Source organism: Daucus carota, chromosome 1 (genome assembly GCF_001625215.2).
Source record: "Daucus carota subsp. sativus chromosome 1, DH1 v3.0, whole genome shotgun sequence".
Lineage (NCBI taxonomy): Eukaryota > Viridiplantae > Streptophyta > Magnoliopsida > Apiales > Apiaceae > Daucus > Daucus carota.
In genome coordinates, this window is record NC_030381.2 from 48104044 (window position 1) to 48126987 (window position 22944).

General features: G+C 33.3%; 4 protein-coding genes across 4 annotated transcripts; 2 read left to right on the forward strand and 2 right to left on the reverse strand.

Moving 5' to 3' along the window:
* Positions 1-111: 111 nt before the first annotated feature.
* LOC108203542 (protease Do-like 5, chloroplastic) lies at positions 112-4709 on the reverse strand. The gene is made up of 8 exons (XM_017372552.2): positions 4284-4709; positions 3001-3147; positions 2277-2339; positions 2052-2141; positions 1272-1394; positions 924-1011; positions 649-723; positions 112-513 (listed from the first exon to the last, which is right to left on the reverse strand). The coding sequence occupies exons 1-8, from the start codon at positions 4572-4574 to the stop codon at positions 407-409; spliced, it is 984 nt and encodes a 327-aa protein (XP_017228041.1). The 5' UTR covers positions 4575-4709; the 3' UTR covers positions 112-406.
* Positions 4710-5979: 1270 nt separating this feature from the next.
* LOC108196817 (uncharacterized) lies at positions 5980-7009 on the reverse strand. Its single transcript, XM_017364263.1, has one exon. The coding sequence runs from the start codon at positions 6980-6982 to the stop codon at positions 6203-6205; it is 780 nt and encodes a 259-aa protein (XP_017219752.1). The 5' UTR covers positions 6983-7009; the 3' UTR covers positions 5980-6202.
* Positions 7010-10180: 3171 nt separating this feature from the next.
* LOC108197532 (receptor like protein 29) lies at positions 10181-12032 on the forward strand. Its single transcript, XM_017365181.2, has one exon. It carries the CDS (start codon positions 10468-10470, stop codon positions 11860-11862), a length of 1395 nt encoding a protein of 464 aa, XP_017220670.1. The 5' UTR covers positions 10181-10467; the 3' UTR covers positions 11863-12032.
* A 5929-nt stretch (positions 12033-17961) lies between these two features.
* On the forward strand, positions 17962-22887 carry LOC108204104 (glycolate oxidase). The gene is made up of 12 exons (XM_017373405.2): positions 17962-18124; positions 18673-18836; positions 19067-19191; positions 19598-19644; positions 19822-19899; positions 20345-20469; positions 20612-20678; positions 20776-20841; positions 20925-20994; positions 21090-21190; positions 21481-21585; positions 22345-22887. The coding sequence occupies exons 2-12, from the start codon at positions 18691-18693 to the stop codon at positions 22528-22530; spliced, it is 1116 nt and encodes a 371-aa protein (XP_017228894.1). The 5' UTR covers positions 17962-18124; positions 18673-18690; the 3' UTR covers positions 22531-22887.
* The last annotated feature ends 57 nt before the right edge of the window (positions 22888-22944 follow it).

The following is a 22944-nucleotide window of genomic DNA, read 5'->3' on the forward strand; positions in this document are numbered from 1 at the left end:
TGAAATTAATGATGTCAACAGCTAGCTACAAAGTATCTGCTCGTTTTTCTTTTTCGATCTTGTGCTGGGAACTATGAAATGAGATGGATAAAAGGCCCCACTGAGATGACGGGGTGCAACCTGAGGATATTATTCACTGCTCTAAGATCATATTATGCGACTTTTGGCTAATGTCGTCGAGTACACAAGAAATCACATTTCAGCAATCAGGCTTACAGAACCCGAAAGTATTGGAACTAAACTCGCTTTGCATTGAAAGTTCTTAATCGGATATACAACAAATACTAATTTTGACATACTTGATAAGGAATTAGTGCTTAGCTTTTAGCACTTCTGCCTTAATACAGCTTTGGTACTTGATAATTTACCCAGGACAAGCTGAGACATTAGTACAACTCAACAACCGTCAATACCTGTCCCTGTAAGCTGTTCCATATACAATTAGGGCAGGTATAGTTCGCACAACAGTATCTATTGGTATTGCAAAGTTAACACCAGAGGACATCCCACTACCTGCATTACAGAACAGAAGTATAAATTATAAAGGTTAATGTAGAAACCTTCTGCACGAAAGCCACAATCCCTTAGCACTAACTTATACTAAGAACCAGGCTGCAATTCTTAATTAATGACGAAACGTCTCTTTACCTTTGCGAGTGAAAGTAGCCGTGTTAACACCAATAACATGACCAAATGAATCAATCAAGGGGCCGCCTGAATTTCCTGCATAAACCAACTCCCCTTTATAAAAATCATTTGCAAGTGTATTTTGAATAGAGGAAAGTAGAAGCACCAACTTTAAAACCAGATGGGACACTATTGCAATTTAATCTTAAGATTTAAATCCGCACTGCTTTAAACGTACATGTAGCCTTATTTGCAGATTCTCAATCAGTGAAATTTCTAAATATTTAAACTTCTACCTGAATTAATAGCAGCATCTGTTTGGATTGCCCCTCTGATGGGGCTGCCATTTGGTGAAGGTATCTCCCTGCCTAACCCACTGATTACCTGGTATCGCAAATGGTCAGTAAATTTTTCAATATACTTGGAGGAGCTTGCATCAAATAATTGTTAGTTAATGTAGTAATCATTAGTTATTAAATATCTTTATGTAACAGCAATTTTTTGGTAGATCTCCTAGTGTAGAGCATCACACTCACGCACGACATCAATAAGTTAGTAATGTTACTGACTAGAGGTTGGGAAAAAAAGTAATCAATAAGAGCTTTGTCCAGATGATACTGTAAAAAAAATCCAGATAGATTTACCCCTGTTGTCAGAGTGTTCTCGTATCCATAAGGATTCCCAATGGCGAAGCAGCTCTGACCCACACGTAAACTATCTGATGTTCCAAGAGTGACTGGCTTTGGTTCATTTCCTTCAACGTCAACCTGAAATAATATAATAAGTCAACATTGGATACAACGGTAGGCGTATCAGGGTTAATTTGGACCAGAACTAGCAAAAGAGTTCCGTCTAGATAAGCAACAGGGAATTTTGAAGTATTTATGACTTTATATGGACCATTCATAAAGTATTTAGCCATTTAGGGTGGAAGATCTCAGAATTTTCCTGTTGAAGCCAGTCCACCACTTTGTACTAGCAACCATAAGAATGGCATTTGATGCTAGAAAATTATTCCTAAGCAGCATAGAGCTGAACAGTATGATTTTATCCAGAATGGAACATTTCAGAACCTTGAAAACAGCTATCTCATTTCCCAGCCTAGTATAAACTACTCATATCCTTACTTCTCTTAAAAATTCTAACTACTTTTCAATATTTACCAAACGTGAACCATGGAAGAAGGAAATATGTCACTACAGGGTGAACCATGGAAGCATTTTACTTAACTCTGGAGCATTACACTGCCAAATTAAAACGTACCTATATTAATAAGATAAGTAAGGTTTCGCGAGTATGTATGTGACTTTGTTGTGCTTTCAGATGTATTAAATGCTCATGTGTAAATATATTTAAAAAATGTTTGATTAGCAAAATAATGTAATTAAATGTTCAGGATAGTAGTAGGAGTTTCATTCTTTAACCTTTAGAACAGCCAAATCATATGCTGGATCCACACCAATGATCTTAGCATCCCTAGAGAAGCTGTTGCCCCGTTTATCAACTAGATATACCTGTACGAGACACAGATGCACCATATCAAGGGTTAGGGCAGGTATATATCCATAACAGAGATCTGGAATTACCACTTCTTGCAATGAAAGGAAGCAGATAGATAAAAAAATGAATAGGGATTCTTAAACAAAAACCTTACAGCGCTGTAGTCCTCCACTGTCCATAGCCAGTTTCGAAATGACATGATAATTCGTCACCTGTCAATAATATGTCTAATAAAAAACATAATACATTTCCATATCAAGAGAAGAGACCACATTCAGTGGCGAAAATATAAAATAAATCAGTGGCACATACAACTCAATTAATGAGTCCCTGCTTGAACACAAAGTCTCCAACAACAAACACATTCATGCAAAAAAAATAAGATCTTCTTATCTCGGTACCAGGGAAGACAAATTTTTATACCATGCATAGATACTGCCAGAGGGAGTTTCAATAATTTTTAGAAATAATTATCTAGTTCAGACAAAATTTAGAAAATGTCAACCATATGAATTATTTAAAAATAATTACCAAGTGACTGCTACATGTGAAATAAGAATAATCTTCAAAAATAATCTATATTAACTGCAGAGGCATTACTATTGGTTTTAAGTATAGAATGTTCGAAATTATCAAAAAAAAAAAAGTATAGAATGTTCGAAGAAACCACCTAGTTATGGTACAAAAAACAGCCAACGCTCGACCTTTAATGTAATTATCAGACGATGGCATGGTTCCAAAATAACATGCATTGCAACAGAATTTAAAATGTGGGGAAATCACAAGATCAATAACTGCACATAATGATGATTTACTTTTTCCTTATAGGATGCTGACTATACATATGTATGCAATATAGGATTAAAATCCTACAATGTGACCAAACTTATCCCAGATGAAGCCTGAACCTGTCCCTTCGACCTTTGCAAGTTCATCATCTATCATCACTACCTCATCAGAGCTCTTGGGTTTTTTCACGATTTCAAGGTCTTTGATGAAAACAACAGACGGTGAAGTTTCCTACATATACACCAAGAAGCTTTGTTATAATAAACCAGAATGACATTTAGCTTGACACTGCAAGAATGCTTCTGCATTATGGTGCAAGGACAAAGGAGTGGCATTCACATAGATTATGTTAGTCGTGTTTACAGTTGGAAATCACGAATTTAAGCTCAGCATGAATTAGAAAAGACTTAGCATCATGGCTCAGTGCCAGGCCCCACAACATAGATTGTCAGATATAAGAAATTTGAATCCCACTACACATTTCTCAACATTTAAGCATACTCTGTCTGCTAGAAAACAATGTGCTACATTTTCAAGATAAGAGTGCATCGCCTTAAAAGGATGCACAAGTCTTTTCAATCAAAGAGATACATGGAAGACTAATCTTCAATGTTTACCCCAAGACCCTACAAGAGTTCTTATATATGCCAGGGTATAGTGGTTTTGCACAAATAAAGACCACCATTAGATGCCTTCCTTTTTGGTAATGTTTAAGGTGTTATTTTTGATTTGTCCCACATCGGTTTAGGGAGGGGTTATAGATGCTACTATACAAGAGTGAAAGAAGTCCTTTATTGTACAATCTATTTTCTGGTACCTAGCAGTATGTAGCTCAAAGCTGAATCACTTCATTAGGTCAGCATCCTTCAACTGAAGAATTTATGGCTAATCTGTTGTTTAAATTTAAATCATGAAAATAATAATTTTTTTTAAAGCTATTCTACAATGGTACATGAAGACATACCAGCAACGATCAAATTGTTGCCTAAATACTATGCCCCAATGGCCAAAACTGCAGCCGTTAAAAACACAGGCAGACATGATAAATGTAGGGTTCTTGCCATTCAAATTCCATCTATCTACACAGTACGAGTGCATAATTTCTATTCAAAATCAACATCTGATCAGCAAAGTTGTCAAATTTCAGTATAATCGGGTGACCCAATTACAACATGCAGTCCCAATAAATAGTTCCAACAAGCATCACCACTACATAAGACAAGCTATTTCATTTAAGGCCCTCATTTGCAAAAGCTTCTTCGGATTTCGATTACTACAGAATCTAAAATTGCTTATGTTTTAATCAAACCAACCAAAGTACACACACACACACACACACATGGTAAAGAGTAGTGAGTTTAGATGACCTCAAAAAGCTGAACAACTCTATCCTCTTCTTGATCAAGTGTATCTTCATCTTCTTGTTGTTGGGCATTTGCCAATAGCTGAAATGAAAAGGGAGTGGACACCAGAGAAGTAGCAGTAAAGATCAAAGCTTTTCTCCTTGTGACAATAATGTTGCTCTTCTTTCTTGCATCATTGCTTTCAGAACCCAAACATAACCAACAACTAGTGGAAGAACTACATGACGAAGATTGTTTGAGGTTAGAGACCAGTTGGGGGATAGATTGCACTCTTAAACAACCCAACACCACCATCACTTTAACCCACTGTACTTTCCTTATTCTGTTTCTGTTGTGCAAAGGAAAAAAAATTAGAAGGTGTTTTTTCTTTGTTCTTATTCATGGGATAGATTGGAGTTTATGTTTTGTGGTTCTACTCAGTTCAAAGGATTTTCTATTTAGCTTGGGAAAATATGTATACACATTTTTTATAAATAAGCTTTAATGCTCTTTAGTCTTTTGACTTTTCCCGTTTGTTTTTGCATCTCAAAATATTACAATTACTTTTAAGTTTTAACTGATCTCATCTGACAAATTGTTTTGGTTTTTTTCTCTGTTATGTTTTTTTTTATTAATTGCACTGTTTCTATTTTCATATAAGAATTAAGAAATAGTAATAGGAGAATTTATTGAGTGTTTGAAGAATTTTTTTTTTATCGACATGTACAAAGTATTGAGTTATCGTCTTTGCAAACTGCAACGAGATCCGATAAAAATTTGAAGTGTCCAAAAGATGACATGATTACTAAAATACTCCTATGGACATGCCCCAGGACTACTATGCAGATTGCAGAACCACAACTTTCAGAACCAACTGAATATACTGAACAATCATATTGTTGCTGCAATTTTTTGTGCTGATTATCAAAATTCTGGGTGTACACTTTACACTCTTTTTTTTGGTGGCTTAGTTTTTATAATATTAGTAATATATGAGGCAAAGCGTCTACTTTAAAAAATAGAGCAAAGTTAATAGAAAGAAGTTCAAGCTCCTATGAGCATTGCAACAATAAAATTTGGATTGGAAAAAAAAATTCCGAGTTCATTTAAAAGAAACAGAAATTTTCACTTCTCATACCGTAATTTTGCACTTGTCACTTGTCATACCATAACTTTGCATTTATCACTTGGCAAAGGGCTATGGTGATTCATTATTTGAGAGGGGTACTATCTGACGCTTCGCTCGATTATTGTCCTATTCCGCTCTGGTATTGTATTCTACTTTTTAAGTACGGGGCGGGGTTAACCCATACGGCGATAAATAAAACATAAGAACTTCAACTAGAGATAATTTGAGTTGGTTGGCCATAATCAAGGAGTGACGCTTTGACTACCAGCAAATGCTGCCAAAGCCGACCCTCTCAAGTTTCGGGCTGTTTTCTAGAGTAAAGTAGCCGATCTATATGTCCTCCGGGTTCCATTCCTCGGCCCATCCTAAACTTGTAGCATCATCTGCAACATCCTTGTTCTTGTCCTGCAGTAAAAACGCTATAACTAGCATTTAATCGGATAGAGAGATAGTTCATCATCCATACGAGCTGATGCGGAGTGAGGTTCCTCCAAATTTTCGTCAAATAAGATACATTAGACTATATATAGTCTGGTGACATACTTAATAAAATGGAAGAAACTACCAGGATTCACCCTACTTAATAACATCTTCGCAAAAATAAAGCCGAGGTGCAGTCTTATTCAGCTTCCATTCTTATTGCTCAACCTCATATTTGCATATACATGCGTTGACATTATTATTAAAAAAAACAGCAGATAATAAGAACAAAATTACAAAAGTAAGTGAACCAAAAGCTATTTTCTGGATACAACCCTCCTAGATTATTAAAGATAGTTACTGATTACTACTTAAACCTCTTAAAATCTTCTTCTCACGGCTCTAATCGAATCTGCCTATTGCATCTTTTAATGAACTCTTCCACCCTTCTATTGAGTTCTTCATTCGACATGCTTGAAAACTCGTTATCTTCTGCATTCATATCAAAATTTTCCGTCTTTGAACGATAAAGAACACTCGTGTTCTTCTCTTTATGGTCCTTTAGAGCAACAGCTGCATCTCCATCCGACATACTAAGATGTCGGCATGGTGGTGCTTTCTTTTTTTCTTGATCATTTTTTTCGACGTCCTTGTGATCAACTTTCGAACCAAGTTGATGAACAATATCGTCTTTTTCAGAAATCATAATAGGTTTCATCTGGTGATCTGCCTTGTTATATGTTGATGACTTGGTTTCCTTGTAAACAACAATATCTTTCACTTGTTCATTGTGCACAGTCTCTGCGATTTTCAGGGCCGGGGTGTGATATTTGAGATCATTTTCCCGTTCATGTCGGTAATTATCATCATTCGGATGATCTTTGTAGAGACCATCGTTAGAAGATGAACAAAAAGCTCCAAAATCAAGCGCGATGATGAGGACTATAATGTTGGAAACAAGAAACCAAAATTTTGTTGTGCTCAAGAAACTGGAATGAGAGACATTCAAGTCATTGAAAAAGTAGTATTTAAAGATAAATATTAGAATAGATAAGAACATAACCCAAAAGGGTATAGATTGGATGAAAGCTTTAGGTTGATTTAGTGAGTTTTGTTGTGAATTTTGATGGAGTAGTGCAGGCATTTTTGAGGAAGGAGTTGTGCAAGTGTGCATGTATTGAGATTGTGGTAGAGGAGGAAAGATTGCTGAGGGGGGTTTATTTATAGGAGTAATTCTCAATGACAAATGATTGCATGTTAGTTTGTTTTTTTCCCCAAGTAACTCATCAAGTGTCACATGACTTGTTATTTCTGAAGAAAAACTTTGCACTGTGCGGAACTGATAACTGAGTTGTCATTTCAAATACTCATATTTATATTAACATGTGAAAATCTGGATTTCAAATCAAATTTTTTAAACAAATTATTTGATCAAATTCAAAATTTCAAATGAAATCTAGGTTCCTAAACAGACTATTAAATTAATTAAAATATAATGGCTTTCTTAACTAAACTTTTGACTAAAAACCATTATAATTGGTGTATCTAATTTTACGTATCACTTGCATCATATATATCGTATGAATATTTCAAATAAGAATTGTTTATTATAGGATACATGCCATACAGATATTTTATATAAAAATTGATATTTTAATGTAATATTATAATATAATATTATAATACCGCGCAAGTTATCCTAGATATGTCTCATCTATTAATAAATAATAAGAAAGATCATACCTTAATTTAATTGTTGTTTTGGCTTGTCGTGTGCTTGAATCCGAATTACTTCATATATCTAATCTGTACCTACAATACTTTGTTTTCTTCCAAATTATGACTGAATTCAGTGTTTGTATAGGGATCAGTTGCGATTAACACAATTTTGGGTACATATGCCACAGTATAAGCTCCTTATATTATAAAGAGTTTCCCGTTCTAACGACCTGGTTTCCTCCCAACTACACTCGAAGCTGTGTGCCACAATGAGATCACATAATCATGACATGATTCCCGGAGACTTTATAAATTAAACAAATACATATATATGAAGTATTATTGCATGTAAGATTTATCACTTGGATTTAGAAAATTTTGTACAGGTTTTGATAGGTGTGGCGGTATTGTAGAAATTGGGAATCAGAACTAGTTGATTGACCCGTCAATTAAGGATCTATCGGAAATTTAATTAATAAATCGATAAAATATTTTTTAACGATTAATCGCAAATTTTTAAAACAGTATCCCAGTACCTCTTTTGTGAAAGAGTTATTTTTTGTTTCTAAAGAATGATCTTTTATTCTTGTCATAAAATGATGATTGATTTAAACTATATTTACGTCAGTATCATAAATTAAATTTTATTTATAAAATTAAAAGTATATTTATTTTATTATATAATTCCATGCAAGCACTCAGAAACTGATTTTCTTTCGATAATAAATTAAAGAAGCCAATCCAACTCCAATCACATTCAAGATGTACCCATGCATTGCATCGCAATTGCATATTGCCCTACCTCAACACAAATTCCTCCCCTTTAATAATTCCAATTTGTCTTCTTATTTACATTACTCCATGACAATGTGAATCCTACAATATAAACCGCACACCTTCATACCTCTAGTTGTAAGTAGACAATAGGTGTAAAAATACACGTATTGCACGAGTAAATGTATTTGAATAGAGGCCTCTTAGGTGGATTTTGTACATGCACAGGTGTACATTTAAACATTAAAACACAGTGTGTTTGGTAATAATAGAGAAGAGAGTTGTCGAAAAGTAACCATAATATCCTTGTCCGATATAAATAAATAATTAAATATTTGATGGGGACACTCGAACATATCGTTTACATTTAATTATGTGAAGGTTACTTGTTACACGTAAAATGCAGGTGGCACCAAAGTATAATAATAAGGAGATGATGATTGAAATTATTGCCAGGATTATGAGCTTAGATTGGTGGTATGGCTCGTAGGTGTTGAGCAAAGTCGTCTTCGACGAAACAAAATTAATAAAGTGTGATAGTGTAACGAATTTAAGATAGAAAATTGAGCGTCGTCTTTGACATGGGCAGATTCGGACAGATTCTCATGTTCGTGATAATAGATTCAGAGTTATATACAGTTTCATCTTTCATTTTCTATTTAAAAAAATGTTAGAATGTAAAAATCTCAAAAATATTTTCATATATGATATAGAGATAATTATTTTTATATTTGTTTTTGAAAAACATTTTTTCAATATCGAAGAATTTGACAGAAAATAATAATAAATCTTTTTTTTGAAGATTTCCACCGATGAAAGGTTAATGTGGATGATGTCTCTTAGATAACATAACAAGGTCCTTACTTTAAGATTTTTAGAGTTTTTTCATGATGATTACTTAGAAATATTTAAATATACCAACTAATAATAATACTAGAACCCGTCGTATATATATTTATCCACGAATCAAAATAAATTATTTATTGGAAAATGAAAATTGATAATATCTGACAGTTCTCTCCTTTCTGGTTTCTTAAATTTTACTTCCGTCAGTCTCGAATATGGAAAAAAATTCTTAAATCCTTGTCATTCCGGAACCACTTCTCTTTCGCAACTTTAAAGTGTTGTTAAGTCGATATTAACCTACCAGACAAAAAAAATTGAAACAAAATTCTATGAGTCAACGGACTCTTGAATATAGGTGGTGAAAGCCAGACCTCCCTCAGGTCTTTACAGACTATACTACTTTCAGTTAGGTCTGTTATATGCAGAAAATCAGTGAATATTATAATATATGATAATTGTTTTTATACAAAAAATATTTAGAATTTAAATACTGTGCTGACTGCTGATCATTAAAACTCAAGTACATCATTATTTCTCACTTAAGTTTAAACATATATGGGCTTCCTGAACAAAAAAAAAAAGAGTGTAAACCTGGACCTGTGGACTGTTGCACAGTTATCAGGCCTGAAATAATGTTCCAAACTTTGCTATTCTAGAATTCTAAAATTTGTTTTGGGCCAGCCTGAAACTCAAACAGACTCTTCAAAACTAGCACAACTTACATGACAGCAAAAAAAAATAATTAGAAATACAGTGTCTGAAAAGCTTGTTGGTATGTCCAAATCAACATAAGAACAGATATTGATACTACATAGAGGGATGTCCCATCCTGTTTCCAAAATTTTTATATTTGATAATACTGCTTGATTTTGACTGTTCTGATGTTTGTTTTTTTTCACTTTTTAGTTATTGTTCCCCTTTTCATCACCTTAGTCTCATCCCATTTTTCATGCCAGTGTTGCACAATCTTTTCACTCCTCACAAATCTTTTCCATGCACTCTTACCACTGTCAAGCCCTCATGGCTACTACATGATTCCTTTAGACCAGATATTTGGACCACTTCTTATTTTTGTGTAATAAGTGTGTGTATACATTTTTGTTTATCATATCTAGTTTAAACTCTTGCACCATCCTTCTCAGTCTCCTATATTTGGTAACAATATAGGGGACTCTGCAGCTTTTCATGCAGCCTTACAAGTGACAACTTACTGCTAGCTCATTATGAGATTCCAAATTTTTATATTTTTTTGTTTATATAGCCTTGTGCAACCTACACTGAGTTCACAATCTTGTTGTTTTCTTTGTCCTTAGACCTCTCATGGCTTCTTGTATTTGTTTCTTGGTTCTTTTTTCAATGTTTTTTGTGTTTGCAGCTGGTGAAATAATGGAAGAAAATGAGTTAGTTGGTCTTTTTGAGGTTATGGATTCACTTCTTGATGATACCTCTTGGGGAGAGATGCACCCATTGCCATGCACTGACACTCCATGGCCTGGTGTACAATGTGAGATTGCAGGTGACTTAAACTCTCCAATCTTTCATATCACTAAGATTCACATTGGCCCTGATATTCTCTCCCCACCTTGTTGCAAATTCAATGCTACATTATCATCAAAAGCTTTGCTGAAATTGCCTTACTTGAAAACACTCTCTTTGTTTAACTGTTTTACTGGTTCACCAGTCTATATTCCCTCAACTCTTTTTGGTACATTCTCTACCTTGGAGCTTCTAGCACTCAGGTCAAATCCCACTCTCTTTGGTGAGATTCCTTCAAGTCTTGCAAAAGTACCTACCTTGAGGGTACTTTCTTTGTCCCAAAATAATCTTTATGGAAGAATCCCAAAAGAGATTGGTGGGATGGTCAGTTTGGAGCAACTTGACCTGAGCTACAACAAATTAAGTGGTTCAATTCCTCAAGAAATTGGAGGGCTAAGAAGTTTGACCATTTTGGACCTTAGTTGGAATGGGCTACAAGGTGAACTACCATACTCATTGGGTCAACTTCAGCACCTTGAAAAAATTGATTTCAGCTCAAACAAGCTTCAAGGAAGGGTGCCTCAAGATGTGGGACATCTGAAGGAGTTGGTGCTTTTAGATTTCAGTCATAACTTATTAACTGGGCCAATCCCTGAAACATTATCTGGCTTGCAGAAACTAGAGTACCTAATTATTGAAGACAACCCAATTAATTCAGGCTTGCCATTATTTATTGGAAGACTAAAAAAGCTTAAAGTTTTGAGCTTTTCTGGCTGTGGCTTAACAGGTCCATTACTAACCTCATTGTCTCATTTAGATGGCCTCATTGCATTATCATTAGACAATAATAACCTCAGTGACACAGTTACTCCAGCTTTAGGGATGCTTCCAAATCTTGATCACTTAAACTTGAGTCATAACTTTTTGACTGGTGAGGTTTCCTTACCAGAAGGCTTCATCAACAGGCTTGGGAAAAGGCTGGATCTTGGGGGTAATGTTGGGCTATGCACAAGACAGAAGTTCAAAAAAACCAACAAGATGAGCCCATCTTTTCTACAAACACCTTCATGTTTGGAAACAAGAGGCCCAGCTGCATTGGATCATTCAAACAATATCAAGAAAGTGAAGCCAGTTTGGTACCAAGACAGTAACATGAGTTCTGGCAGTGGCAGGCTTGATCATCAAAGTTTTGAGTTTGGTAGTACTTTTCTTGTTTGTTTCTTGATCTCCTTGATCTAAACAAGTTGCTTAGGCACAAATATTAATGTGATACATTTCTTGGAAAATGTTGTGAGTTAAGATTGTCATTAGTCAATTTCTTGTATAGGGAGAAATGTGAAGAAGATATGTACAGTATCTAAATGTAACAGAAGTTGTAGTGAATGCATGGAAAAAAGCTTTTGCTTTTACTACTTTTGTGTGTGTTTCTAAATTTCAATTGTTTCTAATTTTAAAAAAGTTGGTCTTTTAGTTCTTGTGAGCAAGTATTGTTGTCTGGTCCAGCTTTTATATTGAGCGTAAAACACAAGTGTCAGTTAGAATTAAAGTTATGTTATGACAAGAAACAAGATAATACAATCTCTGCATCACCTGAGAGAGATTTGTATTGATGCCATCTGATTCTTTGCAGCAGCCCCTGCACCCTGCTCATTTCACATGCATAAATGTGTTTGGACTAGTAGAAAGTATTTGATTACTTGTACATAACAAATTGGGCTTTAATGACAAAAGAGAAAAACAATTTGGGCTTATGTTTGGGCTTTGCCGGTTACTTCCTACTTTAATTTTTGTCCGGAGTCTCTGTTTAAAACATTCTTTATTTATTGAAAAATCTCGATTAAATTTAAAATAAAATTTATCAATTAGATTTCAATGTAACTAGAAATTTCTAATGGATTATAAATCAATAATTCAACTGACTACCTGACAAAAAATAATAATTCAACTGACTAATTTTAATTTCTGATTTATAGCTGATTTACGATTTTTAGAACCCTACCGAAAGTCCCAACGGTCCTTATGTCACATGTTAATCCATATTTTTATTGCCTCACCTGTTAACTTAACTTAAATTATAACAAATCTGTCTGATTAATAATTACCAGAACTACCAACCCAGAATCCAGATCCAATCTCGTCTAGTAGGTGAAACAGCTCGGAGGCTGGAGCACCTAGTTTCCTCGGCGAACGCAGCTTTCTGCTCTCTCTGATTTTTAATACTATGAAGCGGTTTGGATGAGCTTAAAAATAAGTGTTTTTTGCTTAAAATAAATAAATAGAGTAAAAGTTAGAAGCATGTTAAAACTTATAAGTGATTAAAGTGTTTGGTAAATAAGTAGAAGTCTTGAAACAAAAGTTAGTATTCCTAAGTGCTTTTTGATTTTTACACAAACAGTACGAAATAAGTGCTTCTAACCCATAAACCCAGAAGCCAGCTATTAAGCCGTTGCCAAACAGCCCCTATATGACGTGATTTTTCAATACATGACTTATGATTTTTTGATGCAATTAAAAATATTTTGATCATTTATTAAAATAATTATTTTTTAATATTTTTCAATAAAAGTATATATTTGTTATATATATATAATAAATTTAAGTGTGCAGGTTCTTTGTTTAAACAAAAATTTAAATATATAATAATAAAGCATAATGGAATATGTATAAAGAAATCAAGCATATAGTGTTTAAAAAAATAAACGAGAGAATATTTTAGATCTCCTTCAGATGACGAAATCTATGTTATTAAATGTTAATACAAAGATGCTTGCTTGCATCACATTGGTGACGAGAAACTCAAAATTCTTCTCATTTATTCTAACATCATTTATTTTTAAACAATACTTAGTACAACTTTAAGATGAGGTACATCATTGAGGTTGAGAAGAAAATTCTATGAAAACTGCTATCAATGGGGGTCGTTTGGATGAGCTTAAAATAAATGCTTCTTGCTTAAAATAAATAAGTGGAGTAGAAGTTAGAAACAAGATAAGACTTATAAGTGATTAAAGTGTTTGGGAAATAAGTAGAAGTCGTGAAACAAAAGCTAGCATTCCTAACTTTTTATAAGTGCTCTTGACTTTTTACACAAACGGTACGAATAAGTGCTTCTAACTTATAAACCGAGAAGCTCGGCTTAAAAGTTGATCCCAAACACCCACTAAGTCAGAAATATTAGAAATCATACATAATCTAAGATCAAGACATTATAAAATACATTAATTTGTGAAGTATATTTTATAAATATTATTAATTTATTAAAATTGTTGAAAATCATCTATGTTTAATAAATAAAATATGTATGTTGGGCAAGTTGAACAAATGATCTGCAAACTATATATATTTCGTAGAATAAAACATTTTGTAATATTGTACATGTAAAATATATACGGTATTCAAGATTTTAAATGAAATAATGATCTTCATACAACATGATCTATAAAATTATATATATTTTATAATAATTTTATGCAATATTACAGAACATAAATGATCTCCGTCAAAAAAAAAATCTTCGTACGAGTTAACTCGATGCAAAATGAAATATGAAAGAGGACGTACATATCTAAATTGTGATTTTGCTGCTGGGATAGAAACCACTGAGCCATCAAAATGTCAATTTATAAGTTGCCCCACTTTTTGGAAGATATAACATGGAGTAATTTGACAGCTTAGACCCGGTGGCGGAATTAGAAGTAAAATTTAGGGGGTTTAAACAGTATTGCATGATTCATGGGTCGTTCAGATACGAGATGCGATTATACGAGAGTCAAGACATGGGTATGTATTGTAGATCTAAAAAAGTTTATCAGGTTGCATCATCCTCTTCTCCCGTTTTTTCTTGCTAAAATAAAAAAATTATTATATCATCAAAACATTTTAATTTATTATCTTAACAAAGACTTTAAATATCATAATTTGAAGTTGAAATATCATAAATATTACATTTTGAAAATATAATCATATCACATTAAAACACCACATCATGCCACATTATGTTTATAATAATGAGACACTACATGATACAACGTTTAAAAAATATGTTAAATGGGTCTGAATTTTAAACACTCTCTTATTTTTTCCGAACATGATATTTGTGTCATTATTACTTGAAATTATTAATAAAAGGGCCAACAATCCCTAATTATTCCGTTGTAAGAGAAAGTCTAGTAGGTTACTTATCTAATTATCTATTAATAATATAAAATAATGAGTCTCGGTGAGTCCTATTGATTTAGGTAATCTGTTTTTGGTGTCAAACTCCAAGAACAATCCTATTTTTGTACCCTATTATTATTTAAATAATAAATTTGAATCTAACTATCTATTTGAAGGAAAGAAAAGATAAAGAAAAAAAAGAAGAGGAAAATAAAATTTTTATTCATAAATATTAAACAATTAATGACTAAAAGTAACCTAAAAATAAGTAATTGGTACGAAATTTGGGATGTGCCAGTGATTCAGCTAATCACTGGGATAGTTTTGAATAGCTCTTTTTCGATATATTATTTAAATGTGATGTTAGGAGTTCATTTAGATAATCTATTGGATTTCCTCCAACACCCGCCCTAAATAATGATTTCGGGTTTAAGAATGCATAATATTCTTTCTACTCTACTAAACATGTCATAATGTCGTTAGTGGAATGAAAATATGTAAATACTTAAAAAAAAAAAATCTAACGAAATTGAATGGGGTAGTCGAAATTGAACATTTCCCCGACAATTTTCAAAACTTTGTATTTCAGTTGAATATTTTTAAATTTTAATATTAAAAACTAGTGAATAAAGCCGCGCTTCGCGGCGGCGTTATAAATTTATTATAAATTTAGATAAAAAAAATTGTTCTACCTATTTTCTTGTCAAACATAATACTAACAGAAAATTTATTATTATTTTGATAAAAATTAATTTGGGCCGCCCTCCCCTCAAACACAATACTAATAAAGGATCTTTTTTATAAATTTTGATACGAAATAATATTATAATTGCATAAAAGTTATTTTGAGTCGTGTTCCCGTTAAACATATCATTAATAAAAAATATTATAATTAATAAAAAAATTTGTTTAAGTGTCCCTTTTGTCGAACACAATACTAATAAAAAAATTGTTTGACCCGCCCCTATCAAAGACAATATTAATCAATAATTATTATAATTATGATAAAATTAAATATAATTATATAGATAAAAATTAGTTTGAGCCGCTCACTTGTCGAACACAATGCTAATAACAAAACATTATAATATATAGATATTAGTTGGTGTCGCCCTACCGTCAAACACAATACTAATAAAAATTATTATAATTATGACAAAGTTAAAAATTATACTTGGATAAAAATTATTTTAAGTTGTGGTCCGTTTGAAAAAAAAAATATTATAACTTAGATAAAAAAAATTATTTTAGCTGCTTTCCCGTCAAACATAATACTAATAGAAAATTTATTATTTAGATAAAAATTAATTTGGGCCGCCCTCCCCTGAAATACAATACTAATCAAGAATCATTTACATTATGACAAAATTATAATTACAATTGGATAAATATATCCAATTTCATAGATTTTAGCTATTATATTTTTCTTTAAGATTTCCATTTCTTAATTGTTTAGAATTATCTCTCTTTTCTTTTAAGATTTCTATTTCTTCACTACTTAGAATTTTATAGATTTTAGCTATTATATTTTTCTTTAAGATTCCTATTTCTTAACTGTTTAGAATTATCTCTCTTCTCTTTTAAGACTCTTATACCGGTTAGAATTCTTTTAATAGATTCTAGAGTATTACCTTTAGAATCCGATAAGAAAAAAGATTTGTATTATCTTTAGAATTCTTGAACATGATTTTTTGAATTATAACTATATTTTCTCTCTGAAATTTAAGAAAAATAAGAAGACTGAATCGAGGAATTCTAGAGGCGCCTAGATTCTAGAGTATTACCTTTAGAATCCGATAAGAAAAGAATTGTATTATCTTTAGAATTCTTGAACATGATTTTTTGAATTATAACTATATTTTTTCTCCGAAATTCAGAAAAATCAGAAGACTGAATCGAGGAATTCTAGAGACGCCCGCATCCTCCTTTATATATATATATTGATTGATGACGCCACAATCAAAATATGGGTAGGGAAGGTGCATACGATTCTTTAAAATAGAGAGAATGTAGACGAATACACCTTCTCTTTCAAACCTATAAAAAATTATTTTTGACTCCCGATGGTGTACTTTATTAGAGCAAGTCCAACAGTGTCTTAATGGAAACCCTATATATATAATAAAATATAATGTCCTAGTGATTTAGGACACTATACACATACATCTATTCCAACAATATGCCTTATCTTCCTGTCTTAATATTAAAATAATAATATATTTGAATACAACTATATATAATCCAAGTATGAAAAGGTGTGAAAAGAGAGAGAAAGTGAATATTTTATGGATTAAAATTGTTTAGGACAAGTGTGGTAGTGTGTCCTAGTGTTTTAAGGCACCACTAAGACACTGTTGGATCGCATCTTCATCTCAAATGCCTTAAATTTTAACTTAGAACATCATTATAGGACACTGTTGGACTTGCTCTTATTACACAGGCTACCTCACTGTACCAGATCCAACAATTTAACTCATATGAGTCGTTTTCGTCAGAAGAAAAAAAAAGAAGAAGAAGACTCCTATGAGTCGTATGCTCCTCATAAAACAATGTCACCGATTCACTGGATAATCAGTCATTATTGGGCTCTTTAAGACTTTAACTAACCAAATACTAGGAAGATCAAAACCCAGTTAGGTGAAATGGATCAAAGTTGTTACATAATTGACGTTAAGCTGCCATTCAAAGATTGTACGTTTCATTATTTTATTATTATCTATGTAACGTGTTTAAACTGTCCATTCGTATTATGAATGAATCATACGGCAACGCCACTGCTAAATCAATCCTCGATCCTATATTCGGACCCATCTCTCTCCCGCTGGGTCAACCCATCTTACCCCTTATGCCTCTTGCCTAAATAACTTTTACTCAAATTATTTCACACAATTATTACTCTCTGCTACGTGCCTTTGGATCCATTTTATAAGTCATTTTTAAAATAATCAATCCGATAATTCAAATTAATTTTCATATATCTCTCTACATAAAAAAATAATTCAAAACTCAACGATATATACCAAATTCTGTATTACTTTTTTTCATGATATTGGATAATTGACTTGTATACGAACAATTTTTTAAATAAGTAACATTTTCTCCGGACAAACTATGCGAGAAAAAAATCCAAACAAAAATGGTCAATTCTTTAAGAGTACCACTTGTTAACAACTTCTGGCTATTTGTGAATAAGTTTTTGCGGCACTATTTTTGTCTTATTAACTGAGATTTGCTCTAGTTGAAATGATGGAGTCTATATAACAATAGCAGCCTCATTATCAGTCTTCGCAAGCAGCTTATCAAGTTTGATTCATTTCTTTCACCCCTGATACTTAAAAGCCAGGTAATTTTCTACTCGAATTTACTGTTTTTGTTCATCTGGGATATCTTACATGCATGTATTAACACATGTTTATGGAATGATCATTGATTAACACATGTTTTGCATTTTGTTTATCATGTCTGGGGTTTGATCCCTTTTGGTTACTTTGAGTTTAGGTACTATGTACATGTGTTTGTGTGTAATAATTGGACAATTGCTATTGATAAAAATGACTGTTATAGCCACTATAAAGAAATAAATAATGGATAATTTGTGTTTGCAATGCATTGTGAAAAGTACTCAGTTGTACTTTAATATTTGCTCCAGGGTACTGGATATTATTAAGTTAAGTGAATTAATTAAGATGTAAATATGTGAATGCTTCTGATGTGCAATTTACCTATATAATGATATGTTAAGAAGGGCTAATATGAGATTACATTTACATCGTTGTTGAGCTGGTTCACTTATTTGTGCGTACTGCTCTGCGATTTTTGTGTTCATGTCGATGATATTATAGCTTTTCCATAATATGTGATTCTGTTTTTTTTTCATTTTTGTATCTGCAGAAAATTTAGTACAGTTTGATGGATTTAAGTCAAGTAACCAATGTCACGGAGTTTGAGGCAATTGCAAAGAAGAAACTGCCCAAGATGGTTTACGACTATTTTGCATCAGGTGCTGAGGATGAATGGACCCTCAAAGAGAACCGCAGTGCATTCTCCCGGATACTGTATGCATTTTTTGTAGCTTGTTATTTTCCTCTTTGCCTATTGATTTTAATTCAAATGATTGAGTTGGTGCTAATATGTATTGACCATATACGAAATACCACTGGGGGAGAGTTGAAATCATGTTTTCTCTTGGGGATGTGAACTTTTACTTTTAGATTAATTCTCCAGCTGATTTCTACTGATCATAACCTCTTAATGATTATCTTGCAATTTATTATTTCTTAATCAGGTTCCGACCCCGTATCCTCATAGACGTAAGCAGCATAGACATAAGCACAACTATTTTGGGCTTCAATGTTTCGATGCCTATTATGATTGCTCCCACTGCTATGCAAAAAATGGCTCATCCTGAAGGTATATACCCCTATTATGTTGGCATTGATCGTTTCTCCAAGGGGATGCTCTAGTAGTGTACATTGTCTTTGTGCAAACATAGAACGATACGATGCCTGTTTTATCACATGTACCTTAAACATATAAATTGAGGCATACATACTTTAGAATGTGAAATAACCAGTTTAATTGGACTGAAAGCCTTCCTATAACTTTTGGTGGCTAAGGCCTGTATTTTTGTGCAGCTTCTTTGCAGATTGTATACATTACTATTATACTCGATTGTGTTCCTTTACCGCACTGTCCTTTCTCTCACTGAATATAATTTTAGCTAACAAGATATTATTAGGCTTATTTTTAAGCGAACAACTTATAATATAATATTTTATTTGGTTTGGATCTTATTCAAAGTTGCATCGTTATGCAGGAGAGTTTGCAATAGCAAGAGCAGCATCTTCTGCTAGTACAATCATGGTTAGTTTGTCACTTGTGCTTAGCTTGTTTATACATCCTAACAAATCAGACTTTACTCCACCATAACATCAAATTCTAGGTGGACCACCGTGCTCATATGACAGAGTCCAGTACCATGCTTGCAAATGCTCTTTCATTCCATATTGGTTTCTACTTATGTTTGATTCTTTCTTGCAGACACTATCCTCATGGGGTACTTCCAGCATCGAAGAGGTAGCGTCAACTGGACCTGGCCTACGGTTTTTCCAGCTCTATGTAAGATTGATGAATCCATTGCCTACATCCGTTATTTTCATGGTTTCTGACCTATAAGAAACAATTTCACAAATCTGGTTGGGTAAAGTCTAGTTATAAAAATATGATAACAAGCAACTACAATGCACACAGTTTGCAAATTACCAATGATATTAATTTAAACATTAAACCTACAATGCATGCAGTTGTCAAATTGCCATTGAAACAATTTAATCATTGATAAGTAAGTCATTACTGTGCATTACCCCCAGAAGGTTTCCTAGTACGAGTAACTCATAGGTGTCTTATTGTTCCCTCAGTAAGTTTAAGTTCTGGTTAGATTTTATAACACATTCCCACCTTTTACAACATAATTCAGAATTTACTTGCATTTTGTTATTGCACAATATGAGCATCTAATTTTATCATCCATGACCTGTCTGATCAGACTTTAATTGATATTCAGGTTTACAAAGACAGAAACGTGGTAAGAAACCTAGTAAAGAGAGCTGAAAAGGCTGGGTACAAGGCAATTGCCCTTACTGTAGATACTCCAAGGCTTGGGAGGAGGGAAGCAGATTTTAAAAACAGGTGCACTATGACAAATAAAGACACTTGAATGGCTTTGCTGAACTTCTGTGCCTTTTGTTTCATTTGATTGGATTTGATAGCTAGCTAAAGTTTACTGCCTTTTTCTGCTTTGTGCTAACTTTTTATGTACCGTCTCTGTTAGGTTCAATTTGCCACCACACTTGACACTCAAAAACTTTGAGGGCATGGACATTGGCAAATTTGACAAGGTAATTGTAATGAAATACTGGTAATACCAATACAGGGTGGTTCTTGAAGTTGGTTCATTGATCACAAATTTTATGTTTTTTTTTTTTTTTTGCACAGAATGCAGAAGATTCTGGACTAACCAAATATGTTGCTGGTCTAGTTGACCGATCTCTTAGCTGGAAGGTGATATCGATTTTATATTCAGTGATTGTGTATACTTTCCTAATTATTTTTTCAAATTACTAACGGAAAAGCTTTTTGAACAGGATATTGCATGGCTTAAAACGATTACTCACTTGCCAATTCTAGTGAAGGGTGTGATAACTGCTGAGGATGGTGAGTCATTCAGTATTTGTTACCCATTTTCTCTCTACTTATTGTATGCCACAATCCCGTAATTAATTTACTTTGTCCTTTTGCAAATAATTCAGCTAAGATAGCAGTACAGACCGGAGCAGCAGGGATTATTGTCTCAAATCATGGCGCACGACAACTTGACTATGTACCTGCAACTATTATGGCTTTGGAAGAGGTCATTCTGCCTGCTCTGTTTTAGTAACATTATTTTGAGTTTGTTCTCTTAAAAGAGAGGTTTTAAAACATAGTTCAACATTAAAAAGAACATTGTCGAAACATATATATTACAATTATATTGTTCCTTTCGCTAAACCATATTACATGAGCATCTTGATGTCTTCATGCATCATCATGTATTAAGGGTTATCTACTTGCACAATCAATCATCAAGTTTACATATGCTTTTGATCTATGTCTTAATAATCTCTTGAAGTTTTATGGCTTTTTAATTCATTCTATATACAGGTAGTCCAAGCTGTACAAGGTAAAATTCCAGTATTTCTTGATGGCGGGGTTCGGCGTGGCACGGATGTCTTCAAGGCCTTGGCCCTGGGGGCAGCTGGCATATTTGTAAGTAAAAAATATCCTGACTCGCATTGTTAACTAGTTAAATAGTTAGTCGCATCACAACCAGTTCTGTTCAGTTTCATTATCACATGAGTTGTAAATACGATTCTCGTAAACAGATAGCAGTCTAATGGGCGTAATTAACCCGTACTCTATGCACAAAATTTTAAGCCACATAAGCACAGAATATTTTTTTCCTGAAGATATAGATGCTGTAAATTATCCTCAATCAAGGTTTTATCAGTATCTGAGGTTTTCTTTATTAAAATAGGGGCCAAAGGGGCCATGGCCCACCCCTAAGGCCCCTATAATATCAATACATTTTACATTTTATATGTATATTTTTTGTTAAAAGTTATATAAAATTTTAATTTTTGGCCCACCACCAACTGTTAAATATATCACATATATGATTTGATTCACTTTTTTCTTTTTAATATTGATATTATAATAGATGAATTTCGGGATTTTAAACTATTCAGGGTGCTGTTTTGATTTATATTATATACAAGTTACTTTATATCTTCATTTTTGTATCATATATGTTTGAATACTATTTTGAGTTGGCCACCGTCGAGATTGAGGTCCGGCTTCGTCCCTGCTGTTACCAGGGTTAGTTTGTCGTTTTGAGTAGTTAGTGAATGCCCTAAACTTACCACTCGAAGTTTCTATTTGTGATCATCTTTTATGTCTGGTAACTGGTAAGGACAAAGGCTAGACACGAATCTTGTTTGTAATTAATTACTAATTCTGTAATTTCAGGTTGGAAGGCCTATAATTTGGTCGTTGGCAGCTGATGGTGAGGCTGGTGTGAGTAAAGCACTTGAGATGCTACGTGAGGAGTTTGAGCTAACTATGGCATTGAGTGGATGCCGCTCAATCAAAGAGATCACACGCAAACATATCACAGCACCATGGGATCGTGCTCAGATCACACCAAGGTTATAAGTTCCATCAAATTAAACAGAATGGACCAAACATTGCTGTTCAGGAGCTGCCCTATTGTTTAGTATATGATCATCTCTTTAGAGTTGTGATGTGTATAATTCTTTCAGCCTCAATAAAGTTCTCAGCAACAGTTATACATCCCCGGGTAGCTGCTCATTGTACTGCCCCTTCAATTATGTGAGACTTGAAGTGATTGTCAATTTTTGTGTTTCTTGTAGTGGTGGAAAAGTGAATTATTTTTGTTTTAGGCCTTGGCTATGTTGTGGAAATAACATTGCCATCAGGACCTGCATATAGAGCCACTGTTAAGATTTAAGCCTCTGGTTTCCGAATAAAATTTACTACGCCAGTACTTCAGCTGCTGATGTTAGTAGCCCATAAACATACCAAATGGTGTAACAATGTTACAGTTAG

Bases quoted from the DNA above. Each gene is read 5' to 3' on its own strand.
- LOC108203542 (XM_017372552.2), bottom strand. From the start codon at position 4,574: ATGGTGGTGTTGGGTTGTTTAAGAGTGCAATCTATCCCCCAACTGGTC. The intron at 2,142-2,276 runs GTTTTTGTTTAA...TGTCTCGTACAG, and splicing joins GAGGACTACAGCGCTGTAAG to GTATATCTAGTTGATAAACG. The intron at 1,395-2,051 runs GTTAAAGAATGA...ATATTATTTCAG, and splicing joins ATGATTTGGCTGTTCTAAAG to GTTGACGTTGAAGGAAATGA.
- LOC108197532 (XM_017365181.2), top strand. From the start codon at position 10,468: ATGGCTTCTTGTATTTGTTTCTTGGTTCTTTTTTCAATGTTTTTTGTG.
- LOC108204104 (XM_017373405.2), top strand. From the start codon at position 18,691: ATGGATTTAAGTCAAGTAACCAATGTCACGGAGTTTGAGGCAATTGCA. The intron at 18,837-19,066 runs GTATGCATTTTT...TTTCTTAATCAG, and splicing joins AGTGCATTCTCCCGGATACT to GTTCCGACCCCGTATCCTCA. The intron at 21,191-21,480 runs GTCATTCTGCCT...TTCTATATACAG, and splicing joins CTATTATGGCTTTGGAAGAG to GTAGTCCAAGCTGTACAAGG.
- LOC108196817 (XM_017364263.1), bottom strand. From the start codon at position 6,982: ATGCACACTTGCACAACTCCTTCCTCAAAAATGCCTGCACTACTCCAT.